The following is a 19,555-nucleotide window of genomic DNA, read 5'->3' on the forward strand; positions in this document are numbered from 1 at the left end:
GCTACTCAGTGTAGTGTAGGGTCCGCTACACAAAAGGGTCAACTGGTGAAAAAAATTCACCCATTGTGAATTAGTGGCGTTTCGAGGTTATTTTTGCCCATTTTGCCTCGCGAAGTTGTTGCTTGTCACGTCAAAATCAGAGGAAAGAAGAGGGGAGGGGTCCGGTCCTTGTCCCGTGCAGAATCCCATCACCGATTCCACGGCACTGCACACACGTATGGCGCCGATGCAAACTTTCCTTGTTTGGACCGTTCCATGCTGGCTTGAGCGAGCCAAAGACAAGATGTCCCATCCCGTCACGGAGCACGTTCGTGTACACCTACTTCTCGCCGAGCGTATATGGTTCCTCCATTTTCCCGTGATCATGTGTACTAGTATCTCTGGTTAGGGGAGAACAGTGTTTCTCTGTGCAGGACTACCGCGTTCTTCTTTTTGTTCGTTATGAGAAGAAAAAAAGTGAGAATCCGATTGCAGGAGCAGAGCATTTTTTGCGTGCCATATTACGTTGCTTGGACCATTAGCACACGGTGGGAGAGAAGACGGGACACATGACGAGTACAATTAGTACATCTGAAGAATATCGCAACAGTACGAGCTGGCTTTTGATTCCTGCCAACCCGACCCTGTACGGCTGTACATGCACCACCACACATAGATCGCGTCGCGTTAGCTGACCTCCCGCGCCATCGGTCTTCTAATTATTCGTTCTACTAAGTGCAGAATGGCCAACATCTAGAGCAAGCGGCACGCATCTGCTGTTGGTCATTAGGAGCTGCTGTCGCTGCTGCTGCTGCTGCTTCGGCCTTCCTTTTCTGATCTCAACTGCTTGTTGTATCTGTCGAAGAACTCCTTGTTCTCCTTCTCCAACTCTTTCCACACTGCAAGCACGCCAACTCAGCGTCAGTACAGATAAATATATTCCTGCTGATCAGAGGGAGCAGTAATTGATTTGAGACCGGCCGACCTGTGGAGGTGACGACCGGCTGAACGTCGGCGCGCTTGGACAGCGCCTCCATGCACTCCTCCATGCTCATCCCGAACGTCATGCACTTCTCTATCAGATGGTGCACCTGCAAATTAAAACCCCACCTTAATTAGTTAACCAATTCTGATGTCTACGTGAGAAGTCGATGTCCTGCGCATGCAAGCCCGGTGAGGTGACCCGATCGAAAAGCGTAGCTGGTGATCATCTATCTCCTAGCTCGAAGAGAGCAGCAGATAAAGGTATACAGTTTGAAGGATGGGAAGAAGGCGATTGTACTAGTACATACCATGCGGATGTAGGATGCCGGAGAGTCGTCTCCCAGGGCCATATTGTAATCTTCTTCCTGCTATTCCTCTTGCTCTTCCTCTTCCTCGATCGTAATCGTAATCTGAGGAACTGTGTGTGTATGGGGTTGTGTGGTGATAAGGCGTGCAGAGTCGACGGGGGAGGAACCTATTTATACATGCACCATGGATGAGGACACCGCGTCGCCCGCCGGCTCCCTGGGCCGGGTCCGTGGACCGGCGTGCCCTCCTAGGGGACGTGGCTCAGCCAGCCGGCGCATGGACGTGGCGCGCGGATGCGGGGGCCGTAAAGGCGGGCGGGTGCGTTCACGTGGGCGCGGGCAGGGGATTGGAGGAGAGGCGATTCGCCGTGCGAGAGATCGGAAAGGGATGTGGAGATGCTGTGGCAAATATCTAATCCCTATCCCGTCGTAGGCTCGGCTGCTTCCAGGTCGTCCATGCCATGCCTGAAGAAGGGTCCGGGCGTAGGAAGAGGCTGGGCGGACACGCACCTCGTGCCTTCACGTGCCACCTGGCCCCGCCGGCCACGTCGCGACGGCCAACGTGGGGATTCGGGATTCCACGCCGCTCTTTTTCTTTCTTTCTTGGCCCCTGTGCTGTTCCCCTCGCCGGCTCACTTGAGGATCCTCAAGTGCAAATTCAATCACTGGCAAATAGTGTGGTGTTGTAGTAGACGTCCCGTACGGTCGGGGTTTGTTGCGCGGTCAATTCAGTGTCATGCCGATGTGACGACGGTTCACTGTGTACTTCCTCCGAGCAGTGAGCATTAGCTTGCTGTAATGGCCAGCGCTTGAAGCGACAGCGTACGGTGGATCCCGCCGTCTCCAGGTGTACAACATGCATTGCATGGATGGAGCGGGGCGTGCGACGGGCCCAGGACGAACCGGACGCACAAAATGCTTGCGTGGTGCGCGGGCCGGTGCTTGGGGCTTTACATGGCGGGGTAGCTGTCACGCATGCACGCTGCCTCCCGCGCGGATCCGTCGGCCCCAAAATTTTCATTCAAATCAATTGGCCCCGATTCGGAGTGGCTGCTAGTGCTGCCGCGGGCAGACTCGCGGTCACGCTCGGCTCGCTTGGGGGCAGAGAGAGAGAGAGCAGAAGGCTGTACGCTAGACCGGCCGCCTGCGGTCTACTGCTACAAGTCTTTTTCTTGCACTAGAGAACTACTATGCGAGCACGCATATACAGTATTTCTTTTACATGGAGTAAAGTTATTACCGAGCTCTTGCACTAGAACCTACGGGCGAGAGTCTCCGAGCTCTCCGTAGGAGGAGAGGTCGAATGCGATGGACACGGAGGATGATGTCCCGCAAGCGCACGTGGATGAAGCAATTTGGTGATAACTAGGAAATATGTATGTGCGTTATAACGCGAGAAAAATATATATCCCAGTCCGCGCCCACCGCCGTGTACACTGGTCCACGTCCTTTATGTCAAGCCAACGCCCCATCTATAGTGCCGCTTATCCTCCTTCCTGCCCTCGCTAGTTGCGACAGTTCAACCTTGTGTCGGTGGAACGATCTGGGTGGATGTCGTCAATAATGGGAGGAGATCGTCGGTGGGAGGGGTCAGCCACGTCAGGTGGCTGTCGTCGGTTAGCGCCTCGCCTATAGTCACCTCCTCTATCAACCGAACTACTGCCAGCATTGCAAATATAATTTGCCAAGTATAAAGTTGCAACCGAAATTATAAACCTAGGTAGTAAGAATTAAACAATGATTCTAAAATAGTAGGATATGTTCTTTCTGACTGCTTGTTGGCGAGGAACTGCCGGAAAAATAAATCCTCCTAAAAAAACTCAAACTTTATCACGGAGCTACATAAACTAAATCATATTTGTGGTCAAAGATCAATCGTACATTAGATGTGCATTTATTTTTTGTTAGAAATGTTCCACATGAAGAAAATATATGCAACTTGAACTGTTAAATAATTAAATACATTAAATTATATAAAACTAACTTATATTTAAATAATACACGATTTAGGATTCCTGAAAAAAGGTACATACTTGAGGGATCAGACACGTACATTATGAGGGATTCTCCAAAGCCATTGTCATTTTAGCTTATTTGCCAGCATGAATGTGAGCATTTCTTTTAGGGAAAGTATATATGCAAAATATCTCTTTAAAACCTACACAAACTTCGACATACAAAAAACATTTCACAAGGAGAATTGCGGCGAACTAAAGGACTGCGCCAACGATTTGTTTTGCTCATATATATTCATAGATGGCAATGTCATTGTTGTTAGTTAACTATATGCTGAAAGAAAAGAGCCTAAGCTATGAATTAGAATACCAAAATTAAAAGATGGAAAAAATCCGTTCTATACTATATAGAAAGGGAGCTTGCTTTTCTTCTACGGAACTTATTTGCTTTACATAACATTTGCCCTTGCAAAATTGTTCAGTGTATTGTTGGGATTGATCAGCATTTTTTGTGTTGCAACATATGCTAGCTAGCACAACCTGAAAAAAATATCCATGCTGACAGTGACAATATCAAACCATACATCTAGTAGTATAATATCACCTATGATCATCTACCAAAGTAGAAACACACAGTAGAAATGAACATGAAACACCCAAAGCTACACAACTGTCATAAAGAATAAGGAACAACCTGTACTATTTTTGTTATAATGAAAGAGGTAGTGCTCCTAGCCTCCGCATCATGATCATATGAAAACTAATTAATTTCCTTGACACTGCTTCATTTTTCATCTATCCAGCTTGTTGTTGCAGGTCATCATTGTCGGTGTCAAAACCGGCAGATCTCGGGTAGGGGGTCCCGAACTGTGCGTCTAAGGATCGAAGGTAACAGGAGGCAAGGGACACAATGTTTACCCAGGTTCGGGCCCTCTTAATGGAGGTAATATCCTACTTCCTGCTTGATTGACTCTGATGAGTATAGGGGTTACAAAAGTTGATCTACCTCGAGATCGTAATGGCTAAACCCTAGATGTCTAGCCTGTATGATTGTGATCGCCTCTACGGACTACGCCCTCCGATTTATATAGGCACAGGAGGGAACTAGGGTTGTACAAGGTCGGTTTACAGAGGAAGGAAACTATATATCCGGACGCCAAGCTTGCCACCCACGCAAAGGAGACTCCCATATGGACACGGGAGAAGACCTTCTATCTCGTATCTTCACGGCCCATCAGTCCGGCCCATGTCACATAGGCCGGCTCCCCGAGGACCCCAGAGTCCAGGACTCCCTCAGTAGCCCCTGAACCAGCTTCAATGACGATGTATCCGGCGCGCAAAGTGTCTTCGGCATTGCAAGGCGGGTTCCTTCTCCGAATACTCCAAAGCAGTCTTCCACACATAATAGTTGTATCCGGCTCTATTTAATAATTACAACTTTGAGCTGTAAGGGAAAAAATACTCCAAACAAAGTAAGTTACGTCCATAAGTGATTTTTTCAGCGAGCCGTTATGTCCTGGCCTTGTTAGTACCCTGAACCGTTTTACAGCCCCCGCTTCGTGTTTCAAGGAACGGTCATTGACACGTCTTGTCAAAGCAGAGATTGTGTCCCCTTATCACGAGATTCTTATCAATAGGGGTCTGGGTAATCCAACCGTGCCATTCACACATCCCCTTGGAAATAGGGGAGATTTAAGGCTTATGAGGGGGTGCTTGATATCCACTGCCTTTATAAGATAAGGATCCGTCTTTTTACCCCATGCCTTCTTTCCCCTCATCCCATCTGCCCTTCGTGCTCCAGCGCCCAAGTTCCAATCTTTTCCATCGCCACCAAACAATCTTAGCCATGTCCGAATCTGGAGCGCAGGGCAAGTGGATGGCTTCCTCTGTTACAGAGGAGAACATCAAGGAGCTCCGGGAAGCTGGGTACTTGGCCGCGGACATAGTCCTCCGGCTCCTTGCCAAGAAGCAGATCATTCCCACCCCAGAGCCTAATGAGAGGGTAGTGTTCATTTCCCATTTCCTCCGCGGAGTAGGGTTTCCCCTCCATTGTTTGGCCCGCGGTCTCATGTTTTACTATGGGCTAGATTTCCACGATCTAGCCCCAAATTCCTTCCTCACCATTTCGGCGTGTATCGTCGTGTGCGAGGCATTCCTCTGCATCCCTCCCCACTTTGGCCTATGGCTCAAGGTCTTCAATGTGAAGCCGAAGGTGGTTCAAGGTCAACATGCGGAGTGCGGCGGCACCATGGTGAGCAAACTTCCCAACGTCACCTGGCCAAGGGGGGCCTTTGTGGAGACTGTTAAGGGATGGCAGCAGGGGTGGTTCTATATAACGGAACCTCGTGACACCATATGGGCCGCCGCTCCCGAGTTCAAGTCCGGGCCTCCAATGCGGCTTACCTCGTGGCTCAACAAGGGCCTGGATTGGGCGTCGCCCGATGAGGTGACGACACTACAGAGTAGCATCAAGGGTATGATAAACAAGAACACCAGTCTTGCCAGCGTGATCCAGGTGATGCTCTTTCGCCGGATTGTCTCCTACCAACACCGGACTCGGTATATGTGGGAATTTGACCCAGAAGATCCTCGGACCCTGCAGCGGTTCTTCGGCATGACGCACGAAGACATATGGAAGCTACTTTTCAAGGCTCAGAAGACCGCGGCCTCGACTGTGCTCATCTGGCCACTCCCGTAAGTTTTATGATAACTTTAATTTGCAAATCCAAGGAGTATATTGAACTTTCCATTACACCCACATGGCTGGACAAAGAAGGCGGAGCGGATCCAGTGTCCGGCTCCACTGCCCGAAGACTCAGCCATCCCTTTGTTGATGAAGATGCTGGTTCCGGCGCCGTATCAGACGCCAGAGAAGAAGGCCAAGAAGAAGAGCAAGGAGGCCAGAGGTGGCCTCCGCCGTAAGGGCGCTTCAAACATTGTGTCCGAAGACATCGAGACTCTCTCCTCTCATGACGAAGATGTAGAGGAGGAAGAGAGCAACTCTACCCTTAAGGGGGGAAAGAAGAAAAGGGCGGCTTTCGCGGATCTAGAGGCGGAGGCGTCCAAGAAGGGGAACCTATCCCTTTCGGATGATTCCGAAACGGATGCCGATGCCATCCTCGAGTGGCACCCCAGGCCGAAGCCCCTGACCGGACCGTAAGTATCCAAAGACACCATTCATATAGTCCGTCTTTGGCCAGCCAAACCCATACCCAGCAGCTACTTTGGGCTTGTGAAGCAGCTAGTCGATGCCTGCCCACGGCTTGACGCTATAATGCGATCAGTCTGTATCGAAGGTGCCCGGATGGCCTTCGCCCGTGTTAACGTGAAGTGGGTGAAGATGAATGCCACCAATCTTGCAACCGAGGGACCGCCCGCAGGCAAGGAGCACCGTACGCCGGAGCGGTATTTCGACGACGTCCTTGAAGGATCCCGTATTGTAGAGGGCCAGTGTTCGAAGGACATCATTTTATACAAGTCTTTTGTATAATATTTTTCTTGTTTCAACTGAAATTATTTTCCCTCCGTCGCGGCCGTTTATTGAATCTGAGATTTGGCCAGTCGTCGGCATTAGCCCCTCACGTAGATAGTACGGGGGTGTTCGGAACATCACAAAAATACACTTAACCCAACGACCTGGTCCTTGAAGGAGGTGTTAGTGCGGCGAACCAGGCAATCAGACTATGCGGCTTTATTACTCTCACTTAGCCATAGGAGTTTGACAATAAGATTGTAGGCACATCCCCTGGTATTATTTTGATGGTCCGAACATGGGTGCTGTAGACGCCCATCCCGGTGAAGACCGGTCCGTCGCATAATGCAAAAAAATTGCAAGAGATTTTTAATTAGTCGCCGAATAGCTGACCAGCTCTCGCCGCATCATGACAGTCAGTTTTAGGCTTTCTGTATTGAGGTGTTTATCCAGATGAGGCAGAAACACAATCGTAGTAGTTCTCCCTTTACCACCTTAGCCGAACAAGTGGAACTTAAGGTAGTAACCAGAGGAGCCGGGCAACCCAACTGTTGACCAAAGACATGATTCAGAGCCGATGCATATAATGCTATATCGGGGACCCCGAATTGTATTTTGAAGAAGTGTACGTGGCTGAATGGAGCCCTTGGCAATTTAAGTTGTGCCGAGGTGTACATGACAATCAGACTAAAGAAAAAGAGGGAATACAGATTAAGAAATAAGCCAGTACCAAATAGGTTGGGTGCTACCTCTTGAGCACTGCGTTGGATTTCCCCGAAGAGGAGAGGATGATGCAGTAAAGTAGCATAAGTATTTCCCTCAGTTTTTGAGAACCAAGGTATCAATCCAGTAGGAGACCACGCATAAGTCCCTCGTACCTACACAAAACGATAGCAACTCGCAACCAACGCTTAGGGGTTGTCAATCCCTTCACGGTCACTTACGAGAGTGAGATCAGATAGAGATAATTTTTTTGGTATTTTTTATAGATAGATGCAAAGTAAAAGTAAAGGCAAAGTAAAAACAAAGCAAGTAAATAAAGTGATATAGATTGATATGATGAGAATAGACCCGGGGGCCATAGGTTTCACTAGTGGCTTCTCTCAAGAGCATAAGTATTCTATGGTGGGTGAACAAATTACTGTTGAGCAATTGACAGAATTGAGCATAGTTATGAGTATATCTAGGCAATGATCATGTATATAGGCATCACGTCCAAAACAAGTAGATCGAAACGATTCTGCATCTACTACTATTACTCCACTCATCGACCGCTATCCAGCATGCATCTAGAGTATTAAGTAAAAACAAAGTAACGCCGTAAGCAAGATGACATGATGTAGAGGGATAAATTCATGCAATATGATAAAAAACCATCTTGTTATCCTCGATGGCAACAATACAATACGTGCCTTGCAACTCTTTCTGTCACTGAGTAAGGACACCGCAAGATTGAACCCAAAGCTAAGCACTTCTCCCATTGCAAGAACTACCAATCTAGTTGGCCAAACCAAAAAGGATAATTCGAAGAGACTTGCAAAGATAACTCAATCATACATAAAAGAATTCAGAGAAGAATCAAATATTTTCCATAGATAATACTGGATCATAAACCCACAATTCATCGGTCTCAACAAACACACCGCAAAAAGAAGATTACATCGAATAGATCTCCACGAGAGAGGGGGAGAACATTGTATTGAGATCCAAAAAGAGAGAAGAAGCCATCTAGCTACTAGCTATGGACCCGAAGGTCTGAAGTAAACTACTCACACTTCATCGGAGGGGCTATGGTGATGATGTAGAAGCCCTCCGTGGTGGATGCCCCCTCCGACGGAGCTCCGGAACAGGCCCCAAGATGGGATCTCGTGGATACAGAAGGTTGCGGCGGTGGAATTAGGTTTTTGGCTCCTGTTCTGATCGTTCGGGGATACGTAGGTATATATAAGAGGAAGGAGTACGTCGGTGGAGCTCCGAGGGGCCCACGAGGTAGGGGGGAGCGCCCAGGGGGGCACGCCCTCCACCCTCGTGACCTCCTCGGGCACTGCTTGGAGTAGGGTCCAAGTCTCCTGGGTCACGTTCGGTTGGAAAATCACGATCCCGAAGGTTTCATTCCGTTTGGACTCCGTTTGATATTCTGTTTCTTCGAAATACTGAAAAAGGCAAAAAACAACAATTCTGGGTTGGGCCTCCGGTTAATAGGTTAGTCCCAAAAGTAATATAAAAGTGGAAAATAAAGCCCAATATAGTCCAAAACAATGGATAAAGTAGCATGGAGCAATCAAAAATTATAGATACATTGGAGATGTATCAGGCATCCCCAAGCTTAATTCCTGCTTGTCCTCGAGTAGGTAAATGATAAAAAAAGAATTTTTGATGCGGAGTGATACTTTGGCATAATTTCAATGTAAATCTTCTTAATTGTGATATGAATATTCAGATCCGAAAGATTCAAGACAAAAGTTCATATTGACACAAAAATAATAATACTTCAAGCATACTAATCAAAGCAATCATGTCTTCTCAAAATAACATGCCAAAAGAAATTTCATCCCTACAAAACCATATAGTTAGGCTATGCTTCATTTTCGTCACACAAAGATGTTCCCAACTTCTATACCCCCGATGACAAGCCAAGCAATTGTTTCATACTTAAATAATCTCAAACTTTTTCAACCTTCACGCAATACATGAGCGTGAGCCATGGATATAGCACTATGGGTGGAATAGAATATGATGATGGGGATTGTGTGGAGAAGACAAAAAGGGAGAAAGTCTCACGTTGACTAGGCTAATCAACGGGCTATGGAGATGCCCATCAATTGATGTCAACATGAGGAGTAGGGATTGCCATGCAACGGATGCACTAGAGCTATGAATGCTCAACAAAAGAAAACTAGTGGGTGTGCATCCAACTTGCTTGCTCACGAAGACCTAGGGCATTTGAGGAAGCCCATCGTAGGAATATACAAGCCAAGTTCTATAATGAAAAATTCCCACTAGTATAAAAAAGACAACTTATGAGATTCACTACATGAGGAACAAGGTGCTACTTTGAAGCACAATATATGAGACTCACTACATGAAGAACAAGGTGCTACTTTGAAGCACAAATGTGGAAAAAGAGATAGTAGCATTGCCCCTTTTTTTTTGGGCCTTTCTTTTTTTCTTTTGGCCTTTCTCTTTTTTATTTGGGCAATGCTCTAATAATGATGAAATCACACTTCTATTGATTACAACACAAGGATTACAACTCGAAACTTAGAACAAGATATGACTCTATATGAATGCCTCCGGCGGTGTACCGGGATGGTGCAATGAATCAAGAGTGACATGTATGAAAATAATGCATGGTGGCTTTGCCACAAATACGATGTCAACTACAAGATCATGCAATGGCAATATGACAAAAGTAATGTATGTCATGATGATGATGGTGGAAGTTGCATGGCAATATATCTCGGAATGGCTATGGAAATGCCATGATAGGTAGGTATGGTGGCTGTTTTGAGGAAGATATAAGGAGGTTTATGTGTGATAGAGCGTATCGTATCACGGGGTTTGGATGCACCGGCGAAGTTTGCGCCAACTCTCAAGGTGAGAAAGGGCAATGCACGGTACCGAAGAGGCTAGCAAAGGTGGAAAGGTGAGAGTGCGTATAATCCATGGACTCAACATTAGTCAAAAGAACTCATATACTTATTGCAAAAATTTAGAAGTCATCAAAAATTCAAGTACTACGCGCATGCTCCTAGGGGGATAGATTGGTAGGAAAAGACCATCGCTCGTCCCCGACCGCCACTCATAAGGATGCACAAGCCAGGTACACTTCATGTTTCAAATTTGTTACACAACTTTAACCATACGTGCATGCTACGGGATTTGCAAACTTCAACACAAGTATTTCTCAAATTCATAATCACCCAACTAGCACGACTTTGATATTATCACCTCCATATCTCAAAACAATTATCAAGCATCAAACTTATCTTAGTATTCAATTCACTCAAAAGAAAGTTTCACATATCTTAAATACCAAGTATATTGACATTAAGCAAATTACCATGCTATTAAAGACTCTCAAAATAATCTAAGTGAAGCATGAGAGATCAAATAGTTTCTTTAAAACAAATCCACCACCGTGCTCTAAAAGATCTAAGTGAAGTACTAGAGCAAAAATTATCACACTCAAAAGATATAAGTGAAGTAGTATGAGCAAAACTATCAAGCTCAAAAGATATAAGTGAAGCACATAGAGTATTCTAACAAATTCCAATTCATGTATGGCTCTCTCAAAAGATGTGTACAGCAAGGATGATTGTGGTAGACTAACAAGCAAAGACACAAATAATACAAGGAGCTCCAAGCAAAACACATATCATGTTGGTGAATAAAAATATAGCTCCAAGTAAATTACCGATGGAAGTGGATGAAAGAGGGGATGCCTTCCGGGGAATCCCCAAGCTTTGACTTTTTGGTGTCCTTGGATTATATTGGGGGTTCCATGGGCATCCCCAAGCTTAGGATCTTGCCACTCCTTGTTCCATAATCCATCAAAGGAATTCACCCAAAACTTGAAAACTTCACAACACAAAACTCAACAGAAATCTCGTGAGCTCCGTTAGAGAAAGAAAACAAAAGACTACTTCAAGGTACTGTAATGAACTCATTCTTTATTTATATTGGTGTTAAGACTACTGTATTCCAATTTCTCTATGGTTTATAAACTAATTTACTAGCCATAGATTCATCAAAATAAGCAAACAACACACGAAAAACAGAATCTGTCAAAAACAGAACAGTCTGTAGCAATCTGTAACTAACGCAAACTTCTGGAACTCTAAAACTTCTACCAAAATAGGAAGTCCTGGACAATTTGTTTATTGATCAGCAGCAAAAAGAATCAACGCAAAAACACGTTCCTGTGATTTATCATAACTAAATTTGTGTGTGCAAAGTTTCTGTTTTTCAGCAGAATCAAATCAACTATCATTGTAGGTTATCCTATAGGTCCTACTTGGCACAAACACTAATTAAAACATAAAACCACATCCAAACAGAAGGTAGATGGATTATTTATTCCTAAACAGAAGCAAAAACAAAAAACACAAAATAAAATTGGGTTGCCTCCCAACAAGCGCTATCGTTTAACGCCCTTAGCTAGGCATAAAAGCAAGGATAGATCTAGGTATTGCCATCTTTGGTAGGTAATCCATAAGTGGATCTCTTGATAGATTCATATGGTAAGTTTATTTTCTTTCTAGGGAAGTGTTACATACCCTTCTTTAAGGGAAATTGGAATCTAATATTCCCTTCTTTCATATCAATAATTGCACCAATCGTTCTAAGGAAAGATCTACCAAGAATAATAGGACATGAAGGATTGCAATCTATATCAAGAACGATAAAATCTACGGGCACATAATTCCTATTTGCAACAATAATAACATCATTAATTCTTCCAATAGGCTTTTTAATAGTGGAATCCGCAAGATGCAAGTTTAGAGAGCAATCATCAAAATCACGGAAATCTAGCAAATCACATAAAGTTTTGGGGATAGTAGAGACACTAGCACCTAAATCACACAAAGCATGAAACTCAAAATCTTTAATTTTGATTTTAATAGTAGGTTCCCACTCATCATAGAGTTTTCTAGGGATAGAAACTTTCAACTCAAGTTTTTCTTCATAAGATTGCATTAAAGCATCAACAATGTGTTCGGTAAAGGCCTTATTTTGACTATAAGCATGAGGAGAATCTAGGACGGATTGCAACAAGGAAATACAACCAATCAAAGAGCAATTTTCATAATTAAATTCCTTGAGATCCAAAATAGTGGGTTTAGCAACATCACGGTTTTTATTTATTTCAATCCCACTTTCATCAATTTCATCATCAAGATCTAGAAACTCCGAATTCTTAAAACGCCTTCTAGGTAAAGGAAGATAATCTTCAGATTCATCAAGATTTATATTACAAAACAAAGATTTAATGGGGGACACATCAATAACTTTTACATCTTCATCTTGATTTTCATAGGGGTTGGAAGAACACGCTTTAATAAAGGCATCTTTGGAAGCACGCATCCTAGCGGTTCTTTCCTTGCACTCATCAATGGAAATTCTCATGGCTTTGAGAGACTCATTGATATCATGCTTAGGAGGAATAGATCTAAGCTTTAAAGAATCAATTTCAAGAGAAATTCTATCAACGTTCCTAGCCAAATCATCAACTTTAAGCAATTTCTCTTCAAGCAAAGCATTAAAATTCTTTTGTGAATTCATAAACTCTTTAACACTACTCTCAAATTCAGAGGGCATCTTATTAAAAATTTCATAAGAGTTGTTGTAGGAATTTACATAATTATTAGAAGGATTACTAGGATAAGGCCTAGGATTAAAATTCCCTCTATAAGCGTTGTTTCCAAAACTATTCCTACCAACAAAATTCACATCCATAGATTCATTATTATTCTCAAGCAAAGTAGATAAAGGCATATCATTGGGATCAAGAGGAGTATTTTTAGGAGCAAACATGTTCATAAGTTCATCCATCTTTTCACTCAAAACATTGATTTCTTCTATAGCATGCACCTTTTTACTAGAAGATCTTTCGGTGTGCCATTGAGAATAATTAGCCATAATATTATCAAGGAATTTGGTAGCATCCCCTAACGTAATTTCCATAAAAGTGCCTCCCGCGGCCGAATCTAAGAGATTTCTAGAAGCAAAATTCAATCCGGCGTAAAATTTTTGTATGATCATCCATAAATTCAAACCATGAGTAGGGCAATTGCGAAGCATTAATTTCATTCTTTCCCAAGATTGGGCAACATGCTCATGATCAAGTTGTTTAAAATTCATGATATCGATCCTAAGAGTGATAATCTTAGCTAGAGGAAAATACTTAGAGATAAAAGCATCTTTGCACTTGTACCAAGAATCAATACTATTTTTAGGCAAAACCAAACTTTAGCACGATCTCTAAGTGAAAACGGAAATAACTTCAATTTGACAATATTGTTATCCGTATCTTTCTTCTTTTGCATATCACACAAATCAACAAAATTGTTTAGATGAGTAGCGGCATCTTCACTAGGAAGGCCGGCGAATTGATCTTTCATAACAAGATTCAACAAAGCGGTATTGATTTCACAAGACTCATCATTATTAAGAGGAGCAATCGGAGTACTAAGGAAATCATTATTATTGGTATTCGAGAAATCACACAATTTGGTATTATCTTGTGCCATGGTAACAAGTCATCCAACACACAAGCAAACAGAAAGGCAACAGGAAAAAGGCAAACGGGAAAGAGAGGAGGAGATTGGGAAAGAGAGGGCAAATAAAACGGCAAGGGTGAAGTGGGGGAGAGGAAAACGAGAGGCAAATGGCAAATAATGTAATGCGAGAGATAGGGATTGCGATGGGTACTTGGTATGGTTAACGTGCTTGCGTGAGCCTTCCCGGCAACGGCGCCAGAAATTCTTCTTACTACCTCTTGAGAACTGCGTTGGATTTCCCCGAAGAGGAGAGGATGATGCAGTAAAGTAGCGTAAGTATTTCCCTCAGTTTTTGAGAACCAAGGTCTCAATCCAGTAGGAGACCACGCACAAGTCCCTCGTACCTACACAAAACGATAGCAACTCGCAACCAACGCTTAGGGGTTGTCAATCCCTTCACGGTCACTTACGAGAGTGAGATCTGATAGAGATAATATTTTTGGTATTTTTGATAGATAGATGCAAAGTAAAAGTAAAGGCAAAGTAAAAACAAAGCAAGTAAATAAAGTGGTATAGATTGATATGATGAGAATAGACCCGGGGCCCATAGGTTTCACTAGTGGCTTCTCTCAAGAGCATAAGTATTCTACGGTGGGTGAACAAATTACTGTTGAGCAATTGACAGAATTGAGCATAGTTATGAGTATATCTAGGAAATGATCATGTATATAGGCATCACGTCCAAAACAAGTAGATCGAAACGATTCTGCATCTACTACTATTACTCCACTCATCGACCGCTATCCAACATGCATCTAGAGTATTAAGTAAAAATAGAGTAACGCCGTAAGCAAGATGACATGATGTAGAGGGATAAATTCATGCAATATGATAAAAAACCATCTTGTTATCCTCGATGGCAACAATACAATACGTGCCTTGCAACTCTTTCTGTCACTGAGTAAGGACACCGCAAGATTGAACCCAAAGCTAAGCACTTCTCCCATTGCAAGAACTACCAATCTAGTTGACCAAACCAAAAAGGATAATTCGAAGAGACTTGCAAAGATAACTCAATCATACATAAAAGCATTCGGAGAAGAATCAAATATTTTCCATAGATAATACTGGATCATAAACCCACAATTCATCGGTCTCAACAAACACACCGCAAAAAGAAGATTACATCGAATAGATCTCCACGAGAGAGGGGGAGAACATTGTATTGAGATCCAAAAAGAGAGAACAAGCCATCTAGCTACTAGCTATGGACCCGAAGGTCTGAAGTAAACTACTCACACTTCATCAGAGGGGCTATGGTGATGATGTAGAAGCCCTCCGTGGTGGATGCCCCCTCCGGCGGAGCTCCGGAACAAGCCCCAAGATGGGATCTCATGGATACATAAGGTTGCGGCGGTGGAATTAGGTTTTTGGCTCCTGTTTTGATCGTTCTGGGATACATAGGTATATATAGGAGGAAGGAGTACGTCGGTGGAGCTCCGAGGGGCCCACGAGGTAGGGGGCGCGCCCAGGGGGTGCGCGCCCTCCACCCTCGTGACCTCCTCGGGCACTGCTTGGAGTAGGGTCCAAGTCTCCAGGGTCATGTTCGGTTGGAAAATCACGATCCCGAAGGTTTCATTCGTTTGGACTCCATTTGATATTCTGTTTCTTCAAAATACTGAAAAAGGCAAAAAAACAGCAATTCTGGGTTGGGCCTCCAGTTAATAGGTTAGTCCCAAAAGTAATATAAAAGTGGAAAATAAAGCCCAATATAGTCCAAAACAATGGATAAAGTAGCATGGAGCAATCAAAAATTATAGATACGTTGGAGACGTATCATTGGGCAAAAAATTGTTTCCATTATAGTCTGATTGATACGTCAAAATGTATTTGTAAAGATAATGCTATAAGCATTGAGGCTATTTTACATGCCGAGCATAAGGGAAAGCTGTGTACAGGTACTAAAAAGGGGAAGAGGTGATCTTTGAAGATCATTTACATACTCTGCCATACTTTTGCAATGCTTTTCGCCTTGGTGTGTGATCCTTTGAGAGGATCACTGACCAGGTTTTCATAAGGGGCCGGGAAAAGGGCCCTTGGCACCATAAAAAGGTGATGTGGGTTGTAGGGAACCTGAAAAAACAAAGATAATAAAAAGGTAGATATGAGGGTCCAGGTATGGTCGAGCCATATTATGGATTTTATCCTTGATATGCCTCCATCGTCGCCCATGGTACCTTTAGTGCGTAGTTATGTGCACGCGGTACATACGCTGCAGTTCAGTTAGGACTAAGACAGAGGCCGAATAGCTACTCGAGCTCCTGACGAGCTGGATTGTCATTCTGCAGGGTAGTCCAGACTCGTTTGACAGGGTCAGGGGGCTTGACTACCGATGTGGAGTTTGGCTTGATAAGGCCATCTTGTACTTCCGCTGCGAGGGCCGCAGTGTGTTCCTCAGTACGGAGGGAGCGATCCATGTTTCCATGGACTTTTATAACACCGCGTGGTCCTGGCATCTTGAGTTTTAGATAGGCATAGTGCGGGACAGCATTGAAGCGGACAAACGTAGTTCGTTCGAGCATTGCATGATAGCCACTGCGAAAAAGGACGATGTCGAAGATCAAGTCTTTGCTTTGGAAGTTGTCCGGCGAACCGAAGACGACCTCCAATGTGATTGAGCCCGTGCAGCAGGCCTCTACACTAGGTATTACTCCTCTGAAGGTAGTTTTGGTGGGCTTGATTCTTGATGAGTCAATACCCATTTTGCGGATTGTGTCCTGATAGAGCAGGTTAAGACTGCTGCCACCATCCATGAGGACTCTCGTGAGGTGGAATCCATCGATAATTGGGTCGAGGACCAGTGCGGCTGAACCTCCATGATGGATGGTGGTTGGATGGTCTCTGCGATTGAAAGTGATCGGGCATGCTGACCATGGGTTGAATTTTGGGGTGACTGGCTCTATCGCATAGACATCCCTTAACGAGCGCTTGGCTCCCTCTTGGGGATGTGAGTAACGTATATCATGTTCACCATTTTGACCTCGGAGGGAAATTTCTTCAGTACCCCTGTGTTCGGTGGGCGAGGCTCCTCATTGTCATCCTCGCTGGGCGACCCTTTCCCCGTGTGCTCGGTGTTTAACTTACCGGCCTGTTTGAAAACCCAACAACTTTTGTTGGTATTGTTGGCGGGCTTGTCAGGGGTGCCATAAATCTGGCAAGGTCAATCGAGTATTCGGTCCAGGCTAGATGAACCGTCTTTGTTTCTTTTGAATGGCTTCTTCCGCTGACCGGGTTTGGAGCCACTGAATCCGGCGTTGACTGTCGTGTCTTCGGCATTGTCAGTGTTGCTCCGATGCTTGTTTTTGTTGCGTCAGGGCCTGTCGTTGTTGTTTCTAGCTTCAGAAGTGCCAGGGTCGCTGGTACTGTTGCTGCTACGTGCTAGCCAGCTATCTTCGCCTGCGCAAAAGCAGGTCATGAGTGATGTAAGGGCTGTCATGGACTTCGGCTTTTCTTGGCCGAGGTTTCGGGCGAGCCATTCGTCGCGAATGTTGTGTTTAAAGGCTGCTAGAGCCTCGGCGTCCGGACAATCAACAATTTGGTTCTTTTTAATTAGGAACCGGGCCAGAATTTTCTGGCTGACTCTCTAGGCTGCTGGACTATGTGACTGAGCTCATCGGTGTCTGGAGGCCGAATATATGTGCCTGGGAAGTTGTCTCTAAAGGCATCCTCCAGGTCTTCCCAGCTTCCAATAGAGTTTTCTGGGAGGATGTTTAACCAGTGCCGAGCTGGTCCTTTAAGTTTTAGGGGGAGGTATTTGATGGCATGTAAATCGTCACCGCGAGCCATGTGAATGTGGGGAAGAAAGTCTTCAATCCATACTACGGGATCTGTTTCCGCCATCGTATGATTCAATGTTCATGGGTTTAAACCCTTCCGGGAACTGGTGCTCCATTACCTCGTCGGTGAAGCATAGGGGGTGTGCGGCGCCTCTGTATCGGGCAATGTCATGACGTAGTTCGGATGGAGTCTGTATGCGGTTTTCGGCCCGGGTGATGGTGTGCTTGTCGCGCCAGGCCTGATGGTCATCTTCTCGCGCTAGGGCACGCCCCCTTGATCCATAGATTGATTTGGTCTGGCCGGCTCTATTATCCAGGTCCTGTCATAGAGTGTATCCTGCAGCCGTTGTCTCTCTGCCTTTATGGCGGGGTGGTGCAGGCAGGTCTTCGGCTTGAGTTGCCGCTCTGTCCTGGCCACATGGTGGTCGGTCAGGTCTGTCGACAGCATTATGTGTTGGCGGTATAGGCTCTGGGGCCTCATCGTCGAATTGGGGTAGCAGCTTGCGCTTTGGGTAACTCTTAGTTGGGCGTTCGAGGCCGTATTCCTCGGCTGCCAGGACATTAGTCCATCTGTCATTGAGCAGATCCTGATCAGCTTGAAGCTGCTGTTGCTTCTTTTTCAGGCTTCATGCAGTGGCTATTAGCCGGCACTTAAAGCGCTCTTGTTCGAGGGATTCCTCTGGCACGATGAAATCTTCGTCGCCGAGGCTCTCGTCCTCTTCGGAGATCGGTAAGTAGTTACTATCCTCCGAGCCCTCGTTCCCGATAGGATCGTCGGGGTTGACTTGACCATCCTCCCAATCATCATGCTCGGATGTTGGTTCGATAGGGGCTTCTTGGTCTTCGGCGTTATCCGGAGTATTGTTATCTCCGGTGCCGGTATTGCTGTCTTTTTCGCGACGTGATTTCGAGCGGCGCCACTAATGTCGACGCTTTGGTGGTGCCACGGGTGGCTTGTCCTCGACTGGATCCTTCCCACCATCATTGTCATCCTCTTTGGGTGTGTCCACCATGTACACGTCATATGTGGAAGTGGCCGTCCAGCGTCCGGTAAACGGCGGGTTCTGGCTTTGCTCTTCTCCAGCATCGTCGTCCATGCTGTCGATGTCTCCGGAAGTGTAATCGAGCATTTCGAATAAGTCGGCAGTGGCTATGAAGTGGGTGGCGGGTGGGACGTAAAATTACCCGCTCTCAGTCCCTAGTGTGGGTTGGGCGTAGTTTGGCGGTGATTCTTCTGCAATGGCGAGAGATTGCATTAAGTCCAGGGCCTCGTTTAAGAGTGAGCTTTGGATAGGGAAGCGAGAGTCCGTGGAGGAGGGCGGGACAGAAGTTCCCTGGCCAAGCTCATATGACGCGGATCTCGAGAGTTCAGAGTTAGTGTCCGAAGGCGAGTCCGATTCCATGCGGATAGAGGGAGCCTGGCGTGACTCTAGGCCTGCCGGTGATGCGATCCCCTCCGGTTCTCCGGTGTCAGGCTCTATAGCTATAGAGAGTCCAACGGGTTTTAAACTCCCATCTTCGGACCTAGTGGTGCGCTCCGGATCTAAGGCCAGACGGTGATTGGGTTCGTGAACCCTTGGAAGATCAAGTGTCCTCGGATGTCAGCGACATAGTTCAGATTTCCAAAAATGATCAGATGACCAGGGGCGTAGCTGTCGATCTGCTCCAGATGGCCAATCGAGTTGGCGTGTAGTGCGAAGCCGCCGAAGACAAAAATTTGGCCGGGGAGAAAAGTCTCCCTCAAGGAGGTATTGTTGTAGATGATCGATGGAGCCATCGAGCCTTCTAGCGATGTCAC

General features: G+C 45.4%; 1 protein-coding gene across 1 annotated transcript; it reads right to left on the reverse strand.

Annotated features, from left to right (window-relative positions):
- Positions 1-536: 536 nt before the first annotated feature.
- On the reverse strand, positions 537-1,580 carry LOC123094945 (uncharacterized). The gene is made up of 3 exons (XM_044516802.1): positions 1,272-1,580; positions 965-1,070; positions 537-878 (listed from the first exon to the last, which is right to left on the reverse strand). The coding sequence occupies exons 1-3, from the start codon at positions 1,311-1,313 to the stop codon at positions 766-768; spliced, it is 261 nt and encodes an 86-aa protein (XP_044372737.1). The 5' UTR covers positions 1,314-1,580; the 3' UTR covers positions 537-765.
- Between the last annotated feature and the right edge of the window lie 17,975 nt (positions 1,581-19,555).

Source organism: Triticum aestivum, chromosome 4B, assembly GCF_018294505.1.
Source record: "Triticum aestivum cultivar Chinese Spring chromosome 4B, IWGSC CS RefSeq v2.1, whole genome shotgun sequence".
Classification (NCBI taxonomy): Eukaryota; Viridiplantae; Streptophyta; class Magnoliopsida; order Poales; family Poaceae; genus Triticum; species Triticum aestivum.